This window comes from Alnus glutinosa, chromosome 11 (assembly GCF_958979055.1).
Source record: "Alnus glutinosa chromosome 11, dhAlnGlut1.1, whole genome shotgun sequence".
NCBI classification, from domain to species: Eukaryota; Viridiplantae; Streptophyta; class Magnoliopsida; order Fagales; family Betulaceae; genus Alnus; species Alnus glutinosa.
The window spans coordinates 19,364,268-19,386,155 of NC_084896.1; the positions used below are offsets into that span (position 1 = coordinate 19,364,268).

Sequence of the window (21,888 nt, forward strand, 5' to 3'; positions counted from 1 at the left end):
TCGCACTCTTTATTTACGAAAAGATCAGAATGTCAAACTCACCATTAGAGTAAAAAAGTCAAATAAATACTAGTAGAGTTTTTTACAAAACAGGTCAACTTTTTGTTTGATATAATTTTTTAAGTACTAAAAGTATTTTTATGCTCTCTAACAAAATCCCCAACAAGCTGATACTACTTTGTGTTAAAGCAATCAATTTGCATTTAACATATTGGAATTAGAATCAACTTTATTTGACAATACTTTTCTCCATCTTTTCAAAAGAAACATTATTAAACAACTTAAAATATGAAATACTCGTAAAATATTCAAAAGCATTTAGGTCATATTAGAATACTTTAAAGAAAAAGAAAAAACCCTTAACAAACATAGCCTTATTTAAAGCAATTTTGTTGCTTTTGTTTTTTTTTTTTTTTGTCCAATGTTCATCATTGATTAATGAAGTCCTAATCAAAGTCACCCGCTGAAAGGGCCATTAGACTATTAGAGCGTGGAACGTTGAATATAGGTCAATTCTACACACGAATCACAAATTCATAATTTTGCAATATATATATATATATATATATATATATATATATATATATATATATATATATATAAAATATCACTGATTTCATTCATAAACTTGAAAACAAACTAGAGCATCACAAGCTCTAAATAACCAGAGACGGAATCCTTGATAACACAATTTTATAAATACTCTCCGTGATACAATCAATCCAAATGCGATCAGTGGATTGTAGAACTCCCTTTTTGCCAACTTATGTGCTGCTGAATTTGCCCCAATTTTTGTATTTATATGCAAATTTTTATATTAATACAAAGATGTTTTAAGTTATAGGTTATTTCTCATGTCAATCATTTTAAAAGGAAAATTCACTTAAAATATATCACTTTAATCGATGTGAAATAAATATGATAAATGGGTTGAATAGTAACATTACTCAAATGAAAAATCTCTTTATTATTATTTTTTATTTTCAAAATAAAAACATTAAATAATTCAAAAAAAAAATCACATTTAAATCACTTTTCAAGCTAAAAATAAAAAATATCTTTCAAAACACTTGAACAAACATACCTTTTTTTTTTTTTTTTTTTTTTCTGATTTATTTATTAAAACCAATAAAACAAATAATGGTAGCAAGCGTACATCATCCGTACATGTGATGTTTTTCTATAGTAATCCTCGAACACAACGAAAAAAAACAAAAACACGTAATTTAACGCAACCGTAGGACCAATTTGACATGCACATCAAGATAACGCTGTAATCTCCACCATCAGATCTCTTTTCAACGGTGATGCACGTGGATGTCGGTTTGCACCCCCCGTGTCCCCTCTTCACCTGACACATTCCTACCCTCCTTTCCACGTGACCCACCTCTCCCCGGGCCCCATCACATCCAACGGCTCCTATCGCCCTCCAGGAAAAGAAAAAAAAAAAAGAAATCGTGAAATTCTCTGTGATTGTTTCAGTATCTGAATTGAGTCTCTTCTAGGAAACACCAAACAGACAAGCTTTCAACATTTTTCCATTTTCGTCGTCGGAAGCCTAAATTTTTCGCAGTATTTGCAGACACGCACGTATATATTGACGCGTTTATTAGGGTTTTAGCTTTGAATTTAGAACGTGAAAATTTGAATTGATTTTGATTTCGGGTTTAAGCGTCGAAGTTTCTGTTTGGAAAGCGAGAAAATTTGTGGAGACAGAGAGTGAGCTTGTGATGCTTGAGGAATGAAGACGGTGAATGCGCAGCCGCTCCAGGCGAGGCCGTTACAGGAGCGAGAGGACCAGCTGGTGCAGGTGCCGATAGAGGTGGAAGGTGACGACGGTGGATCCCAGGACGAGTACGTCAATGGAGGAGTCGAGGTGGTGGAAGCTCGGGTGCGTAGCAGTTCCGGTTCGGCGTCTCGCACCAGCGAGCTCACCGTCGCGTTCGAGGGCGAGGTCTACGTTTTCCCCGCGGTAACGCCCGAGAAGGTTTGCTCTCTTTGGTGGTGCTATCTCTCTTTTGGTTTGTGTTTGGTTCTCGGGAAAACGGAAAAGAAAATCATGTGGTAAACAAGACTTTGTGGCTATATTTTATTTCTTTCTTTCATTTTCCTTTTTGTTTTAATTTTGGTTTGGTAAATGATTTTAAGCTATTTGGCGATCATGATTCTTTAATTACCAATTCCTATATGTTTGATATGAGTTACTAGGCCTGCTTAATTTTGCGCTCTCTGGGTTCCTGCAATTATGTTCATATAGAAATATGTCGTTTTGTTGGGGCATTGCCTTTTGGGATGTAGCTAGTAGGCTCACCATTTCACTGACAATTAGGGCTGCCGCTGACATGGGGTGGCTTGTAAAGAGTATTCCGAATGCAGGTGTCGCTTATGAGGTTGGGTAGTAATGGGTTTCCGTGTCGTTATCTGACTGATGAATTTCAATAAATATGGACCAAAAGTGCCCAACTGGTATTACTATTGTATTAGAGTGAGATGTGGTTAAATTTTGTAATCATCGCTTTTCAGTGGGCTGCTGGGTATAAAGTGTTTAGCTTGATGCCAAGCTACTTATCAAAAAAGTGTTTAGCTTGGTGCCAAGCTGACTATTACGTTTGTTGTGATTTTTAATGTTTTATGTGTTCCTTTGGTGTGTCCCATGCCTATTTTGTTCTCAACTTGCGTGGGAATTTTGTTTTCGCATATTAGCAATCTTCAGTTCAGGTGCTTGTGCATCAATTCACCCTTGTTGAATGACATGTGATGCTTGAGTGTCTATTTGAGTAAAATAAGCCTGATATGCTGGAATGTGCAAACGCAGGTGCAGGCAGTGCTACTACTACTGGGAGGATGTGATATACCCAATAGTGTGCCTAGCACTCAGTTTCTGGTACAACAGAATAGCAGGGTATTCATGTGAAAAACTGATATGCTTTCTTGAAAAAATTTGTTAATGTTTCATTAAGGTTTATAATTTTTTATTCAATGCTCTAGGGTTTAGGTGACACCTCGCGAGGTTCGAAACTTTCAAGAAGAATTGCATCCCTTGTTAGGTTCCGTGAAAAGCGAAAAGAGAGATGTTTTGATAAGAAAATTCGGTACACTTGTCGAAAAGAGGTTGCTCACAGGTGAGCTGACATGAATTGAAACCTTTTCTTTGTATGTATACATATGTATATTGTAACTTTGATTGGATGCATCTACTTTGTTGAAATTGTAAAAGAAAAAAAAACCTGCTTACCTTTAGTTTTAGGGTTTTTTTTTTTTCATTAAATGTAGAAGGAAAAAAAAATGATTTTAGTATATGGGTCACCCATGGGTTAAGCGGGTTGACCCGGGGCCCGAATTAACAAGAACCCGATTATACAAAACCCGAACCTGCTAATTTCTTATTGGGTTCGTGTCGGGTTTGTGTGTCATGTCAAAATTGTCAAATCTATTTGTGGCAACCATGATTTTAATTTAAGAAGTCCTGCACCAGTATTGTCTAAGAACTAAAGCATGTTTGTGTTACTTATAAAGGACTTTTTGTTGTATTTCCTTAATTATATTTTCCTTTCATAAGTAATAAAATTTTCACTTAAAAACAAGAGCAAAGATTTTTAATATATAGTGGTGCTTCCTTACTCAGAATTATTCATGGACCTTGCTTTCTTGATAATAGTTATAAATCAAGTTTCTGCAAACTCCATGTACCATTGTGCCACAGGTCTACAAGATACCTGCTACCATTTGGGAGTTTCCTTTTTATTTTTGCCCGTTAATATATGTTTATTTGTGTAGCTGTCAGACTTTCTTTTATTTTGCTCTCTTTCCCTCTTACGGACACCAACAAACACACATGCATTAAATGAAATAGATTTTGTATATATTTTTTTTAATGTCTTCCACTACTTTTGATTTTCTTGAGCATCTGAAAGGAATACTGGTAGATTTTGTCCAGAATTTGACTTAGAAAATATCCTCTAACCAAGGAGGCAAGCACTGTGAGAGTTTGGTAGTATATAAATTTAACTTTTATTTGTCTTCTAGGATGCATCGTAAGAATGGACAGTTTGCATCATTAAAGGACTCCTACAAAGTGGCTGTTGAAAACTGTGATTCAAGTGATGGCACAACTTGTCCCGCACCTATGTGAGTTTGAAGCTAAATCACATACTAGTTTTTTATTTTTTGATAAGTAATAACCAATCTTATTAAACTACTTACTAGTTTAAACCTTAAAAGATATATTTTGTCCATTAATTCTCTTCAAGGATGGGATGGTACCTGTTGTATCTGTTACTCATTGATGCTGAGATGAATACTTGCGTTTATCCATTTTCGGATTTTGTATAGTTCTCGTAGATGTCAACATTGTGGGATTAGTGAAAATTCTACTCCAGCAATGCGTCGGGGGCCTGCTGGTCCGAGATCCCTTTGCAACGCTTGTGGGCTAATGTGGGCAAACAAGGTAGGAATTGGTTTTTGGTAGATTGTATATAGATTCATGTTTATGTCTATGAGGCAGGCTTCAACACAATATGGCTTGACATTCTTTTATGATATCATCAGATTTTGGCAAAGATTTGTTATGTGATAAGTAAGCTATGTGAACATAGATGTAGATAGCCATGAAAATGAAGAAGAAAACTGAAACAAATAAGATGGGGACAAAATATACACACACACACACACACTAGAAGTTTATGAACTTTGAACTTGGCATTAATTTTAAGCCTGGTTACTGACCCCTTCAGAGCGGAAATTTGCTCTTTCTGAATTCTGACCTAAGGGGATTGGAATCATAAAACCATTTCCAACCCTGAGCTGAATTCCAGGATTTATTGTGCGGTGTTGCAATTCTCAATTCATCTAGGAATCGGGTTTACCGTCGAAACCCACATGCAACACTCACAGGAACATCTCCTTCACTGTCCTCAGCACCTCCACCCACGCTGCCTTGTCCTCCCCACTCACTACCCTCAAGTGCACTCTCTTCTTCGACCCTTGGTTCATCGAGAATCTCCTCTCGTCGACGGTTTACGTTTGACCAACCTTGAGTTGGAGTTCTCCAACTGGTTTACGGAGGCAGGATTGTGTGTGGGATTTGTGGGAGAGGCTACAGATGGAGTCTTTGCCAATGACCATGGATCCAATGCAAAAGGAAGCAGTTAGCGGAGTGGCAGCAGGGAGATCAATGCAAAGGGATCACAAGATCAGCAGGCGATAGCAGGGAGCGGCAGCAGCAAAGAGAGAGGCGTGGGTTAGGGTTTTCTCAAAAAATAACATGTATATATATATATATTTTTTTTTTTTTCTTTTTATTTTTTCTATATTATTGGGTTGGGCCAAAATTCAGGTTTTTTTTTTTTTTTTTTTTTTTTTTTGCAAAATTTCGTCCCGAACTGAGCAAAATTCAAAAATTGGTTACTAAACCCAGTCAGGAGCCACCTAGGTGGCTTGGGTTTGGGCTGGTATTTTTTTTTGATAAGTAATGATAGTATTATTGAAAGCGTAAGGCGCCCCTACGTACACTAGAAGTATACAACAGGAAACACCTAACTAGAGAGCGAAAAAGAAGTAAGAAATTCAGCAAAGCTGATAGATAAAGGGTACAAATAAGTCATCGACTAGACATACAAAGTATGGAGGAACAACTCTAGCACCTCCTCAAGGGAGCTTTCTAGATTCTCAAAACACCTAAGGTTTCTTTCTCTCCAAATACACCAAAAAAGGCAAATAGGCACCATCTTCCAAGAAGTAGCGCTCCCAGATCTCCCAGACTTCCACCAACAAGCAACTAAGTCAAGCACACTCCTAGGCATGACCCACGCAATCCCAAAGCGTGAGAAAATGTTGTTCCATAGAGCTAAGGCCAGATCGCAATGCAGAAGAATATGGTCCACTGATTCCCCATCCCGCTTGCAAAGACAGCATCTATCCACAATAATTAAGTTCCTCTTCCTAAGATTGTCCAAGGTCAAAATTCTGCCTAGAGCTGCAGACCAAGTGAAGAAAGCTGCCCTCGGGGGAGCCTGAGACCGCCACACACACTTCCATGGGAACCGAGTACCTCCAGCACACATCATAGAACCAAAAAATGACTTCACCCTGAACACACCTTTCTTGGATGGGACCCATTTAAGACAATCTGCCCTCTCCATATTCACCTTGGTGGAGCCCAGCATCTGGAAGAAAGAGGCAAAAACATCGACTTCCCAATCATGAGCCTCTCTAATAAAGCTCACGTTCCATTGAATGGACCCGCCCAAACTCTCCAAATTATCAGCCACTGACGCATCCTTCACCCGAGCAATGCCAAAGAGATCAGGGAACACTTCTTTCAGAATCGAATCTCCGCACCACAAGTCATGCCAAAATCTGATCATACTCCCTTCCCCCACCTCAAATCTAAGGAGTTTGGAGAATTTCTCCCAACCTTTCCTTATAAACTTCCACAACCCTACTCCAAACGCCCCAGCAACCTCTCGGGAGCACCACCCACCCCACAAACTTCCATACTTGGAGTCCACCGCGACTCTCCACCAAGCATCCCTATCCATGCCATATCGCCATAACCATTTGCCTAGCAATGCGCGATTAAACTGAACCAACTTCCTAATGCCAAACCCCCCATTCGAAATTGGAGTACAAACCTTCTCCCAACTCACCAAGTGGTATTTAAAAGCTTCACCCATGCCACCCCAAAGAAAATCTCGTTGCAACTTCTCAATGCGAGAAGCAACACTCACCGGAATAGGGAACAGAGACATGTAGTACGTAGGTAAGTTAGAGAGCGTACTCTTGATAAGGGTCACTCTCCCTCCCTTAGAGAGGTATAACCTTTTCCAACTAGCCAACCGTTTTTCAACCTTCTCAATAACTCCATCCCAAATACGAGTAGACTTGTAAGGAGCCCCCAATGGAAGACCCAAATACATCACAGGCAAATAAGCAACTTCACACTCTAAAATGTCGGCTAACCTACCCACATTATCGACATTCCCCACTGGAATAATGCTGGATTTGGCCAAATTAACCTTAAGCCCCGAGACAGCCTCGAATAAGAGCAAGAGAACTCGTAAAGACCGAATCTTTGAGGAGCTAGCATCACAGAAAATCAATGTGTCATCAGCGAACAAAAGATGGGAAAAAGAAGCATCACCCACTCTGAAACCATCCAACACACCCCCACTCACTGCCGCAGTAATCATGCGACTCAGCGCCTCCATAACAAACACAAACAAAAGGGGAGACAAAGGATCTCCTTGCCTTAGGCCTCGAGAGCTGCTGAAAAAGCCGTATGGTGAGCCATTAACAAGCACCGAGAACTTAGCAGAAGAAATGCACCGAGCTATCCACGAACACCATTTACCCCCAAAGCCGCATCTCCTCAACATATACAACAGAAAATCCCAATTAACGTGATCATAAGCTTTTTCTAAATCCATTTTGCAAATGACTCCCGGCTCCCTTGATATAAAACGACTATCAAGGCATTCATTCGCAATAAGGATTGGATCAAGAATCTGCCTTCCTTTGATGAAAGCACTCTGGGATTTGGAGATAACCTTGTCCATAACCGTCTTCAATCTGTTGGCCAAGACTTTAGCAATAACCTTGTAGATACCTCCTACAAGGCTAATGGGACGGAAATCTTTGAGAGACAAAGCTCCTGGAGTCTTAGGAATAAGAGAAATAAAAGAAGCATTCAAACTCTTCTCAAAAACTTCTCTAGCATGAAACTCAGAAAAAACCTCCATAATGTCCAAGCGCACCACCTCCCAACAAGCTTGGAAAAAAGCCATAGAGAAGCCATCCGGACCCGGCGCTTTATCACCATTAAAAGCAAACACAACCTTTCTAACTTCCTCCTCCTCAAAGGCTCTCTCCAACCACCTTGCTTCTGACTCTAAGATGGCATCAAAGGAAAGATCATCCAACCGAGGCCTCCAACTGTGCTTCTCAGAGAAGAGATCTTGATAGAACTGAACCACATGCTCCCCTATCTCTGCCGAATTAGAAGAAATGGAATCTCCAATCAACAAGGAATCAATAGAGTTATTCCTTCTGTTTGGGCTGGTATTGCCTGGCCCTAGTCAGTTTTTTGGATATAGCAGTCATTATTGGATAAGAACAATTCAAAGGCAAGCCACTTACTAAATTGCTCACAACTCTAATGAATTTGGCTTAGATCGAACTTGGCTAGAGCTCAAGACTTCGGTTGCATGTTCTCAGTTCTTATAGCAAATGAGTGTTTGGACAATGGGTTGACATCGAGAATTCCTGGTGTTATGTGGAAGCTGGATTTGGAAAAATCCTACGACCATCTCAACTGGGAGTTTCTCTCCTATCTTTTGGAGCGTCTTGACTTTGATTTTAAATGGAGGAAATGGATGTTTTCTTCTATCTCCACAACCTGATTCTCTATTTGGATTAATGGTCGTCTGTATGGATTCTTTGGTAGCTCTAGGAGTCTCCGCCAAGGGAACCCTCTCTCACCTCTTCTATTTGTGATTGTCAAGGAGATTCTTAGTAGGATGCTATCCAGAGCTATGGTTAGGGGTTATTTATCTGGATTCTGGGTATATCTCCAAAACGCCGCCCCCTGGGAAATCTCCCATTTTCTTTTTGTAGATGACACGCTTATTATTATTTTTTTGATAAGTAATAACCTGGTTTTATTAAAAGCGTCAGGCGCCCCTTAGTACACCGGCAGTATACAAGAGAAAACGCAATGCTGGAAAACGAAAAAAAAAAAAGCCCAAAAAAAGAAAGAAAGAAACCCACAAGAACCTAAGCCTACAAGCACAAAAAACCCCAATCCAACCCACAAGGAACACAAGAAACCCACCCAAAAACCCACAGGAACCTACACCCTAAAACACAACAACCGCAGCCCACAAGCAACCCACAAACTACAGAACCTGAGCCTTTCCTCTCCTACTCCTAGAATGCACACTCGCAACGTCGTAGTTTATGGAGCTCTTCAGATTCTGCAGTTCTCTTCTTCCTTTGATCTTATACCGCTTCCCCATACTACCCCGATGAAAATCTTCCTCAATGGCATCCAACAAAGCCAAGGCCGAATCTTCAACCTCAGCACCATCTGACTCCCACTCCAAGTGTAAGTCGGGAGGAAAAACGCCCAAGGGGTGAGGAGAATCACCTTCCTCTCCCTGATCCCACAAAACAATCTCCCCAGATGGGCTAAACCCTACCGGCCACTTCTGAGATTGGATCAAACCATTCGTTTTGGGAGTCTCACCCTTGTCAATGGTCAACGATTTGCAGCCGTTCAAGGGGGAGGGAACTCTCGGGAGAAAGAACCCGCGCCGTAGATGTGTGATGCAAATCGAGATCAAATCTATAATCTGAGACGCACTTGTGCTTTCAGGCTATTTTGGGCTTGAAGGTCTATCTTCAAAAATCTAAATTAACCGTATCAGGTGGAGCTGGCTGGTATTCTTAATTATAGTATATCTTCACTGCCATTGAAATATTTGGGACTCCCATGGGGCCTTCTTTTAAGTCAAAAGCTATTTAAGATGGGGTAGTTGAGAAAATGGAAAGAAGATTTGCTTGTTTCGGGGTGGTCGCTAATCCTAGTCAAGAGTACGTTATCCAATTTAACTACGTACTTCTTGTCCATTTTTCCTTTACCAGCTGATATAGCTAGAAGATCGGAGCGTCTTCAGAGGACTTCCTTTGGAATGGAATAGGAGGTGAGCCTAAGTTTCATTTAGTGAGTTGAAAGACTATTTGGTCCATAGTTCCTAGAGGAGGGTTGGGTGTTAAAAACCTCATGATGTTTAATAAAGCTTCACCGGATAAATGGCTTTGGAGATTCGCGCAAGAGGAGAGAGAACTCTTTAAGGAGATACGTGATTGTTGAGAGCTATTTGAAACTTTACTGCTTTCATTTGGATGTAACAAATATTCCTTTGATTCCATGGGCTAGGGAGTGCTTGACTTGGTTTATTATTTAAGAGAGTTTCAAATACATGACGTGTGTTGTTATCTCAAGTATCCATTATTGCTTGGTTGCATAAATTAATGCTATCTTACGACAATACGTAAAAAATTTGAAATTGGCTTGAGCATTGCCTTAGGCATCCTATTGTTTCCTCAAGTTGTCAATTAATCCATTCCCTTGCCTATACATTTAGTACTAAAATCATTCTTGACTTGTAACACAGGAACACTCTCTAGCACTGCTATTTCTGTTATCCTTTTAGTATTATCGTTATTATTATTTCAGCAAGAAGTTCTGAATTATGTTCAGTTTTGAAGGTGCTGACCAACTTAAGTGGTAGATTCCATGGTGCTATATTAGAGACTTGGATCAATTCTCACATTCTCTAACATTTTTAAGAGGGAGGGAGGGAGGTAGTGGGGGTTTTAGGGGATGAGAGGGGTAGCATCCCTTTATGTAACCCATAGGCGAAATGGCCTCAATGGACCCTTAAAAAAACTTAATATAATGAATTGTGTTCAATTTTCATCCAGAGTGTCCCCACTCTTGCAAAAATACATATTTACCCTGTCTGCCATATGAATTGAAGGGTGGTATTTTTTTGGTTTTGTTCTATGTTTATTATGGCTCTCATGTGCTCATCTCTTTGTCAAGGCTTATTTTATATGGATGAGACTCTCAAATCACCTTTGTCATGTAAGATACAGTATTAGGTAGTCTCTGAGATATATTTGTGTATCTTAGATAGTCTCTCAGATATTCATAACTTCTGAATTTTCCATTACTTGTAGAAAGTGTGAATGGTCTTAGATTCTATACTTGCTTCTATTTCACAACCTATATTCTTTATTGTAATATGTATTTGAAGTTAAATTGGTATTTTTATTTTGGTTTTACTTACCCTTATTTAATCTTTTTACTGATCTTGAAGGGAACTTTGAGAGATCTTACAAAAGCAGGAAGGCCCATTCCTTTTGACCAAAGTGAGCCTGTATGTATTTTGATCTATGTTTACTTTACACCTTATTTCACAGCAATATCTGTGTTCATTTGACACTGGAACATGCTACGCATTAGCGATAATGTAAAAATTCTTTGAAAGAAAATTTATGCTACGTCTGGATGCACACTTGTCCCTGATATTGCATATCCAAATCCATTTAACATAGATCGTGAGTCACTGACACATCACTTGTTTAATGAAAATATTTGTTACTCCAAATTGGAAGTAAGCACTTTCAGATTAGATATTCTTGATTTTTTACTAATCCTGACAATCATCAATCTGCACATTACAAATGATGAAAATTCTTTGAAACCAGATGTATGCCACACCTGGAGACACTCGTTTCTGACATCACATACCCAAGCCAGTTTAACGTAGATGTTGAGTCACTGACACATCGTTTGTTGAATGATTATATTTGTTACTCCGTAATGGAAGCACTTTAAGATTAGATACTTTGTGGGTTAGCTTTGGTTGTTCCTGTGTATACTGTAAACTAAATACAGAATTAGGGTAAAAGCTTTAGGCGCTGAATAATGTTTATTGATATTGATGCAGTATATATAGAGTTACAGGCTGCCATGTATATATGGCATATTATACAGTAGTTATTCTATTCTATAATTACAAGGGTTTAAATAAGGAATAAGTATCATGTCCTCATAGGCAATATAGCCGTTGGCTAAGGTGGAGTTAATGAGAGATATGGAGGAGATAATTGGTTGTCTAATTTAGGAAATCTTCCTAACGGCTCTAGGGTTTGTTTGTGAGCTGTAGTAGCGGCTAGGGTTTCTGTAGAGGGTTCGGCGACTAGGGTTGTATCCTTAACACCCCCCCGCAAACTGATGGGAGGAACGACCGGAAGTTTGGTACGCAAGCAGCAGAACCGATCAGCATTGAGGCCTTTGGTGAAGATGTCAGCTACTTGATCAAGTGTGGGGATGTATCGAAGTTGGATGTCTCGGTTGGTTACTTTTTCCCGTATGAAATGGATGTCAACTTCAATATGTTTGGTGCGGGCGTGGGAAACCGGATTGGAAGCTAAGGATAATGCTCCGGAATTGTCACACCAAAGAGTTGGTGGAGACGGAAGTGAAACCTGCAGTTCTCGGAATAGCATACGGAGCCAGTAAAAGTCTGAGGTGGCAAGGGCCATTGCACGGTATTCGGCCTCTGTGCTGGATCAGGAGACGATGTGTTGCTTTTTGGCGGACCATGAGATGAGGTTGGAGCCGAGGAAGATGCCAAAGCCAGTGGTGGAGCGGCGGTCGTCAGGGTTACCAGCCCAGTCAGAGTCACAAAATCCGGTTAGGTGGAGGGAGCCTGGGGTGTAGTGAAGGCCGAAATCAATGGTGCCTTTGAGATACCGAAGCACCCTTTTAGCTGCAGTCTAGTGAGTGGATGTGGGGCTGTGCATATGCTGGCACAGTTGGTTGACAGAGTAGGCGATGTCTGGACGAGTGAGGGTGGCATATTGGAGAGCTCCAACGATTTGGCGATATTCAGAAGGATTGGGAAGGGCGTCTCCATCAAACTTGGACATTTTGGAGCCGGATGTGCAGGGGGTGCGATAAGGCTTGGAGTCAAGCATGCTGGCACGGATGAGAACGTCCTGGATGTATTTGGATTGCCGTAGGTGTAACCCAGAGGAGTCGCGGGTAGTCTGGATTCCAAGGAAGTAGGAGAGTGAGCCGAGATCTTTGATAGCAAAGGCAGCTTTGAGCTTGGTAATGATGGACTGAATGGTGACCGGATTGTTACCTGTAATAATAATATCATCCACATACACTAAAAGGAAAATGTGAGAACTGTTAGAGTGATATAAAAATAGGGAAGGATCGACTTGTGAGCTAGAGAAACCAAGATCGAGTAAAGTTTGAGAGAGACGGGTGAACCAGGCCCGAGGAGCCTGTTTAAGGCCATATAAAGCCTTGCGCAATTTGCACACATGATGGGGGAAGGCAGGGTCCACAAAACCTTGTGGTTGCTCCATGTACACATCTTCATCAAGTAATCCATGGAGGAAGGCGTTGGAGACATCAAGCTGTTTGAGGGTCCAGTTGAAGGTAATGGCTAAGACTAAGAGTAGACGAATGGTGGCGGGTTTAATGACGGGACTGAAGGTGTCATGATAATCAATACCGCAAAGTTGGTCAAAGCCTTTGGCGACGAGGCGAGCTTTGTAGCGTTCGACAGTGCCGTCCGGATTCTGTTTAATTTTAAACACCCATTTGTTGCGAACAACATTTTGGTGCAAAGGACGAGGACATAAGGACCAAGTGTCATTGTGTAAGAGAGCTTGAAATTCAGTAGTCATAGCAGTAACCCATTCGGGTTTAGAGGCTTCCTGCTTATATGAAGATGGTGCGGGTGGAAGAATGACAGATGTGAGTGTAACGAAGGGGTGTCTGCTGAGGAAGGAGGTGAAGCCAGGGAATGATCTGGGTTTGGAGGAGCCAGTAAGGGAACGAGTGACGGGGCGGTTACTTGGAACGAGAAGGGGAGCAGGGTTAGGGGAGGGAATGGAGACAGGGCTGGGTTGAATAGGGGAGAGAGGGTTGGGAGGGGCGGGTAGGGAAGGAGGGATAGGGGGAGAGATGGGGGATGATGGAGTGGAGTCAAGGGTTGGGGAATGAGTGGAGGGGGAAATGGGAGGTTGTGAGGAAGGAGTTGAGGGCAGGTGGGTGGATAGTTGGGCAGGTTGAAAGAGGATCGGAGTTGCTGGAGGTGTAGTGATTGTGCAGGAACCGGATGGGAGAGTTGAACTCTTAGAGGGGAATTTTGATTCATCGAACACAACATTGCGGGAGAGGTATACTTTTTGGGATTGGGGTTCAAGGCAACGGTAGCCGCGTTGGTTGGCTCCATAGCCAAGGAAGATGCAAGGTTTGCTTCGATAAGTAAGTTTGTGGGAGGCATACGGGCGAAGGAGTGGATAACATAGGCATCCAAAGCTTCGGAGAAGTGTGTAATCGGGTTCCTTCTTGAAAAGAGTGGAGAAGGGAGACTGGTTTTGAAGGACTGTGGTGGGTAGTCTGTTAATAAGGAAGACTGAAGTGAGGAAAGAATCGACCCAGTACTTGGCAGGGAGACCGGACTGGGCAAGGAGAGTTAAACCAGTTTCGACGATGTGGCGGTGCTTTCTCTCAGCAATGCCATTCTGTTGGATGTGTGGGGGCATGTGAGGCGATGAAAAATGCCATTGTTACTTAGAAATTGTTTGAAGGCAGTGGAGGTGTATTCTCCACCATTATCGGATTGAAAATACTTAATTTTGGTGTCAAATAAATTTTCAACAAGCAATTTGAATTTGATAAAACAAGTAAGAACATCACTTTTATTAAGTAAGGGGTACAACCATGAAAAACGACTGAATTCATCAACAAAAATGACGTAAAACTTGCATCCACTCAAAGAAGGAACTGGGGAGGTCCAAACATCCGAGTGAATGACTTCTAAAGGCTGAGTAGACCCCCTGGTGGCTGCTGAATAAGGTAACTGCTTGGACTTGCCAAGTTGGCAGGACTCGCACACTGAGGGGGTACTGACTGGACCAAGGAGAGGAAGATGATGATGACGAAGGAGATACTGAAAAACTGAAGTAGAGGGATGGCCCAACCGTTGGTGCCAAACCATGTCATTGGTTTTGACACCAAGGAAGGCAGTGAACCCACTGCATTTATTGGAGGAGTGATGATTCAAAGGAATGGGGTAGAGCCCATTTTCACTGGGACCGTTCTAAAGGCTGAGTAGACCCCCTGGTGGCTGCTGAATAAGGTAACTGCTTGGACTTGCCAAGTTGGCAGGACTCGCACACTGAGGGGGTACTGACTGGACCAAGGAGAGGAAGATGATGATGACGAAGGAGATACTGAAAAACTGAAGTAGAGGGATGGCCCAACCGTTGGTGCCAAACCATGTCATTGGTTTTGACACCAAGGAAGGCAGTGAACCCACTGCATTTATTGGAGGAGTGATGATTCAAAGGAATGGGGTAGAGCCCATTTTCACTGGGACCGTGGAGTAGAATTGTTCCTGTCAAGTTGTCCTTCACAGTAAAGTCAACATCAGTAAGAGCAAACCAACATTTATTATCTTTGCAAAATTTATTAATAGATAGTAAGTTGGCTGAAGCAGTAGGGCAGTGTAAGATATTTTTAAGGAGAAAATTGTGGGAAGTAGATGTAGGGGAATTAACTAAGGAAGAACCAATGTTTTGAATATGCAAACCTGCGCCATTTCCTACACCAACAGTGTCGGATCCATCAAAGGGCTGAGCATTGGTGAGATTGGAGGATTCTGCAGTGACGTGCGTGTTGGCTCCAGAGTCGGCTAGCCAGTCTTGAGTGACAAATTCTTCATTGGCTTGTGCTGTCATGGCAGCGAGCTGCATTGGGGGATGGCGCCCTTGGTATGCATAATCCATGCGATGGTAGCAGTCCAACGCACGGTGGCTTGTTCTTCCACATATCTGGCAGGGGGAGTATTGGCGTGGAGAGGAAGAGGATACGGGAATAGGATTCTCAGTAGTAGGACGAGGTGGAGGAGGAGGGGGTTGATATCTGGGAGAAAAGGGAGGATTGTGTCGAGGGGAGAATGGAGGATGGGAGAAACGATTATGGGGTGAAGAGTGACGATATTGACCAGATGGTTTGGGAAATTGAGTTTTTCTGAGGCTCGGATTGTTGCTGTAGGATGGTTTGGAGCGGTGTGCATGGAGTGCAAAGGATCCAGTTTCAGGGGTTAAGGCTTGTTGTTGATTCTGGAGTAGTATTTCATGGCTTAGCAACTCGGATTGAAAGTCATGGAATGTGGTTTCTCGATCACGTAGGGAGAAGGCAGTAACAAAAGGGTTAAAAGTAGGGTTGATACCGTTAATAATGTAGGAAATAAGATCATCATCGTCGACGGGTTTACCGACAGCGGAAAGTTCATCAGCCCACGACTTGGCTTGATTGAGATATTCGGTGCACGACTTAGTCCCCTGCTGCAAGCTTTGCAACTGACGCTTGAGATGGGAGATGCGTGATTTAGATTGACCAGCAAACCGTGTGGACAGAGAGGTCCATGCAAGCCTCGATGTGTTCAAACCGTACATCGAGGGCACAAGAGAAGGTGCTAAAGAGCATATGATGAGACTCAGGAGCTGTTGGTCTCGTCTCAGCCATGTAACATAGGCTGGGTTCGGAATCTGAGCGTCACCAGTGGTATTGGCGACGGTTCTGGGCGGACAGGGATCGGTTCCATCGAGTAGGCCTTGGAGATCATAACCACATAGGATTGGTTGAAACTGAGCAACCCAGCCTAGGTAGTTAGGACCTTCCAGTTTGATGCTGCCGAGTTGAGTAACATTGGGCAGAAAATTGGTTTCAGCAGTATTTGTGTTGGCCATGGGAAAGCGTTGGCTATTGGTAGGCTCTGATACCATGTAAACTAAATACAGAATTAGGGTAAAAGCTTTAGGTGCTGAATAATGTTTATTGATATTGATGCAGTATATATAGAGTTACAGGCTGCCATGTATATATGGCATATTATACAGTAGTTATTCTATTCTATAATTACAAGGGTTTAAATAAGGAATAAGTATCATGTCCTCATAGGCAATATAGCCGTTGGCTAAGGTGGAGTTAATGAGAGATATGGAGGAGATAATTGGTTGTCTAATTTAGGAAATCTTCCTAACGGCTCTAGGGTTTGTTTGTGAGCTGTAGTAGCGGCTAGGGTTTCTGTAGAGGGTTCGGCGACTAGGGTTGTATCCTTAACATATACTTCCTGTGTACTTAGGGGTGTCTTACGTTTCATTAATAAAGTCTTCTTACTTATCAAAAAAAAAGAAAAGATTAGATACTTGTTGAAACTTTACTCAACCTGACAATCACCGACATAGTTAATATTTTTTTTTCCTTGCATTTTCTCTTTATATGGATCTGTTCTGAACTGAAAATAGTGGTTATAGGTTTCTTTATGGACTCATATCTACATAGTTTGTCATGATGAGGCATTTATGCGTAGAATGTCATTTCTGATTATATTCATGTTACCTCAGGAAACTCCAGCTGATATTAAGCCTTTAAGAATGGAACCTGAAAATTCCTATGCCAACCAGGATGAGCAGGTATAAATTCTTAGGATTGGTTGTGATGCATATCTGTGAAGCAAATTAATCTCCAGTCCTTAGTTTGCTGACATGGAGATATTATTGTGTGTGCGTCCATTGTTTTCCTAAATTCTTCAGTTAGTCTTGATTTTCTGTTACCTACTGATGGGTTCTTGAACAACGTCCTTGAAGTCTCTTTAGGCTGCCGCCAGTGGAACCGAGAAGTTTTACATAAACCCATTATATTTTTACTTAAATAACCCAACTTATCTCCAGCTTATTTAGGATGGGTTCTCATTGAAAAACTTATTTGGGCCAAATTGCTATCCAAAATTCTTAACTTCTTGATGATCTTTTCTATAGTGGTTCCGCAAAAACATGCTTTCCAGTAATAGATGCAGTCTAAGCCATGACTGCAACTTACTAATGTCTAATGCTCTACTGGGGTGTTCTTACCGGACTCTCCTGTATTGACTGCTCAGGGAAGCCTGGATGACACTAAGCCTGTACCTATGGACCCCGGAAATCCTTCTGTGAGGTCAGATGCGCAGGTATGACATCTTTGTGGAGCTGGAAATGCTATTGAGGAAAACAATGCATCAGTTACAGATGATTTGATGTTTGAATCCTGACTCATGGGCAGTACCTTTAAATCTTTCTGCACATTTTTGGTTTTTGAGTGATTATTTTACTTGACTAACAATTAAGAGATGTTAAAGCTAAAATTTTTACTTGACTAACAATTAAGAGATGTTAAAGCTAAAATAATTATCAAACTTATAAAGAGAATACTCAAAACTCTATGTAGGTTTTATCAAAGTGCTTGCAGGGTACTATTTATCAAACAACTATTTAGCGGACTTTATAAACTAGAGCATGGAAGTTTTTATAACTTAGAATTATGAGTACACTAAATGTCATGTGCACTTGTTGGCAAGGGGTTGGGCTAATTTAGGTCTTGTGGGTGAAGTATAGTCACAGTTTGGGAAATATGAGAAGATAGTCCTTTCTTTTGAGCTTTCACTGGGAACTTTTTATTTGCTAGTGGTTTTAGTTTCAAGAATGAAAAATGCCCAATGACCCCAAATTACACCTAGAGGAGGGGGGTGAATAGGTGTTTTCTCAACAATCACAACAAACTTAAATTTTGCAACCACACATAATATCACCAAAATCCAACAAGACAAAATAAAGTAGACACAAAACTCTTCAAAAATAAAATCCCTTCGTGGGCAGCCAACGTCACGAAACTTATCCACCATAGAAAAACAATTACAATCAGTTTATACTTACAAAACTTTTATAGTAAAAACCTGACTTCTACCAAATAAATGACCCGTTTGTTTGCTACTGCAGTAGCTCCAGAACTCTGGCATTTCTTTTAAAATGCTTCCTCTGCAACCCGGAACTCCGGTGGCTAAAGGTTTGATTTGTGTGATTCAATAAAATCAAGGAGAGGTTTGAAAATGAAGGCATAGGAAGATAAAGTCACTCTCCAAGAACACAAAATAATGGTCGCAATGTCTTATGAAAATCGTGGCTTATGAGACCTATATAGATGGAGAAAAAACTGATGTTTTAGGAGCAAGTCGGTTAACAATTAAAACCAGTTTGAGGCTGTTGTGTTTGAACGGGAACTAGAGTTTCACAACTATCGCATAGCGGTGATCGAATGAGGCTCGAACAAGGTTGTGATCGAGGTTTTCTGTCTTGGTCTTGTGATCATTGCGTTCGAACAAGCTTTGAACAGGTGATCGGGGCTTTCTGTGAAACCTTGTGAAACAATACAAAGCAGCTTTGTTCGAAGGTTGTGTGATCACCCTTGCGATTGAGTCATTCTGAAACTTGAAGTTCTGGTTTGAACAGCCTGTGATCGTGATTCCGATTGAGGTGTTCTGGCTTACATATTTAATCTTTGAAACAGTCTTGTTTGAACTCCATATAATCAAGGTTGCGAACGAGCTACTCTATCATTTACTTTGAACCAAATTTTTGAACCTCTTTTAAAGACCAATTTTAACCCTAAACCTAGATTTACGACTCAACAAGTTTTGACACTGAATTTTCCAATAACATAAAACCTAACAAAGAAGTTGGAAGAAGTACTTCTTAATAGGATATCAATAGGACACTTAGACAGAAAATTGTATTGTTTGAGCAGTACCATATGACTTTGGCATTCTACGTACTCATAACAGTGCACCGGCTCTAATTACTACTGTCAAGAAGACATTTACCAATCTAGGGAACTTGGTCAATGTGAATTATTCAGTTAGGGGCTGGAGCTGACAACAGAATGATTCATGTTGGGTTTACTACTTGCTAAGTCTGACCTGTATGCATGGGTTAACTCAGAGCCACTCTACTTGCTTGTCTAAAGCATTAAGTTTGTGGTATTATCGGTTACACTTGCAACTTTTAGAACACAAGGATTTAATTATGCAAGCTGGAAGCTGCACCTGACCCCATAATACATACTGGATTGAATTCGGTTTCCAGGACTCAATTGTTTGACAACTCTTGTTGGTTGCAGGTTGTAGAGAGGATGGTGGCCCTGGTTATGTTTTGCAAGCTGCGTTAGGAGCATTACACCTAGTGTTTCCAATTGGAACCTTAAATCTTAACTGAACTAGGGACCTATATGGCTAACCTCTAGAGGAGTTATAAAATACCCTCTTGATTCCAATTTGTTGTCTTGTTTTCCTTTCTAGGACGTTCCAAAATACATTTGTACTTTCTAAAAGTGGAATTTCTTTCTTCTTCGATTTCTTATATTACTTACCTTTACCATTTTAAAGGGAAAAAAAAAACAAACAAGATTCTTAATAACAGTCGTGTCATCTCTAATATGAAGAACATTTTATGAAAACCACTATATTTTTATCTTTTTACTAATAGTTGTGCCATTTCAAGCCAATACGAGTAAATTAGGATTGGTGGAGTATGATATTTTTTAAGTAATTTGAATGAGGAACAAGATACTTTATGAGCCTTGGTTTTCTGGTCATATACCTATAAAAGTCTCTTATCTCTTTTAATTTTAATGAATTTATCCATTTCCTCTGAGTAGAAAAAGAGTTTAGTTTGCTTAGCTAGTAAAGTCTCCTGTTATCATACAGGAGATCCGGGATTGAATTCTTCATTATAGAGTGGGGAGTTTAGGGATGGCATCACCTCCATTGTCCAGCCTGGACCAAAAAAATTCACTGGATTGATAAATGAAAAATGTTAAAAACCACACCTCCATTCCATTGGACTGACATGACAGTGTCCATCAGCCTTTGGTTTTTAGCATTACTCTTGATAAATATGACATTTTGATTTATGCACATTTAAATGGTTGTAATAATCATTCATAACCTGGTTGTTAATTATGTTATCAACCGCTTCAGCAGAATTTTTTTCATTACTATTTCAGCTGGTTTATGATCCTTTCTGGTCTCATGATCATGTTACTGCTATAGTATATTAGGGAACTCATTTACAGCTAGTGTTAATGAGAAGTTCCCAGTTTGAAGGTTCCAGCTTATGTGTCTGTATTTGGTTTAAGTCAAAAAAAATCTGATGCAGAATTTACTGGAAACTGCTGAAGCTGTTACGGACCATTTGTCCATCCAACTACCGACGGTTGACCTTGATGAGCAGGTATTTCTCGGTTAATAAATAATTTGAAATGTTACAAGTTCAGTATGCATGTTGTTGACAAATTGTGCAAATCCTGATGACGCATTAGGACATTTTGTATGTCATTTTCTGCTCTTAATGATTGAACCCGCACGCTTGTGCCACAGTTGTAACCGTGTAGAATTAAAATATAATCTAATTTAAAATCTAAAAAAAAAATAAAAAAATAAAAAAATAACCATGTAGAGTTAAAATATTTAGTTTAGCATTAACTGATTTGTGCCGATGCCCATTAAACTATATTTTGTTATCTCTCTATTACTTTCTAGTTATTGGTTAATCATTATTAGCATTGGATAAGATTTGAACTGGAGAACCTCTTTGACTCGACCTATCCTTTGTTACTTGGTCCAAGACCATAATTGTTAAATCGTTTTATATTCCACATATGATGTATATGATTAGTTACAGTACGTATACCTATTATTATAGAACTAGAATTAACTTTTGAAATCATAAAAACAAAAATCAACCAATATAATTTTGCTTCTCTTTCATGCTTTTCTCGGTGTCTAAAGAAAACTTATCACAGAACAATCTTGAAGATATCTTATGCTTTTATATATAGTTTTGGAAGTTGCAGCTTTGTATATATATAGTGTATCTGGTTCTTGCAGGAAACTCTTGATGAACTTGCGAATGCTTCTGGGACAGAATTCGAGATTCCTGAGAACTTTGATGAGCAGGTATTGGTTTCTACCCTATCGGCGTTACGTGCAGTGGAGTACCCACATGCTCGGGCCGAGTAATACAAGCTTTTGTTAGTTGTTCAAGTTCATGAATACCTACGTACAGGTTGACATTGATGTTTCCAACATGGAGACTGACTGGCCAAGGAGCTGAAGAATTCCATTAGAATGTTCATAGACGCAGGATTTACTCGTGTATGCGAGTTGTACAACACAGAGTTTACTTGTTTATGCCAGCCGCTGTACATTGTACTAAAATTATATGCGAATAAGCCTTTTCTTTCTTTTCTTTTTTTTTTTAAAAAAAAAAAAAATTAGAAAAAGTCCTTTTTATCAGACAAAATAAGTGTTTTTGATGTACATTTGTGTGGATAGACACGCATCATCACTGGAAATATCTGGTCGATATACAACCCTTTATTCCACAAGGTTCTGTGACAAAAGTGTCAATAATCTC

General features: G+C 40.3%; 1 protein-coding gene across 6 annotated transcripts; it reads left to right on the forward strand.

The window, feature by feature from the left end:
- Nucleotides 1-1,473: 1,473 nt before the first annotated feature.
- On the forward strand, nt 1,474-21,715 carry LOC133881465 (GATA transcription factor 19-like). 6 transcript variants are annotated; one of them, XM_062320400.1, is made up of 11 exons: nt 1,477-1,987; nt 2,816-2,902; nt 2,989-3,122; nt 4,027-4,128; nt 4,333-4,447; nt 10,884-10,943; nt 17,008-17,076; nt 17,541-17,609; nt 20,629-20,703; nt 21,360-21,428; nt 21,538-21,715. In XM_062320400.1, the coding sequence occupies exons 1-11, from the start codon at nt 1,742-1,744 to the stop codon at nt 21,583-21,585; spliced, it is 1,074 nt and encodes a 357-aa protein (XP_062176384.1). In that variant the 5' UTR covers nt 1,477-1,741; the 3' UTR covers nt 21,586-21,715. The 6 variants fall into 6 exon arrangements, with proteins under 6 accessions (XP_062176387.1, XP_062176386.1, XP_062176385.1 ...); XM_062320403.1 differs by having other exon boundaries at nt 1,474-1,972; nt 2,816-2,884; nt 21,360-21,715; XM_062320402.1 differs by having other exon boundaries at nt 1,475-1,987; nt 2,816-2,884; nt 21,360-21,715.
- Nucleotides 21,716-21,888: the final 173 nt, after the last annotated feature.

Excerpts from the sequence above, each read along its gene's own strand:
- LOC133881465 (XM_062320399.1), top strand. The coding sequence starts at position 1,742 with ATGAAGACGGTGAATGCGCAGCCGCTCCAGGCGAGGCCGTTACAGGAG. Across the intron at positions 1,988-2,815 it reads CCGCGGTAACGCCCGAGAAG|GTGCAGGCAGTGCTACTACT; the intron begins GTTTGCTCTCTT and ends GTGCAAACGCAG. Across the intron at positions 17,610-20,628 it reads CTGTGAGGTCAGATGCGCAG|AATTTACTGGAAACTGCTGA; the intron begins GTATGACATCTT and ends AATCTGATGCAG.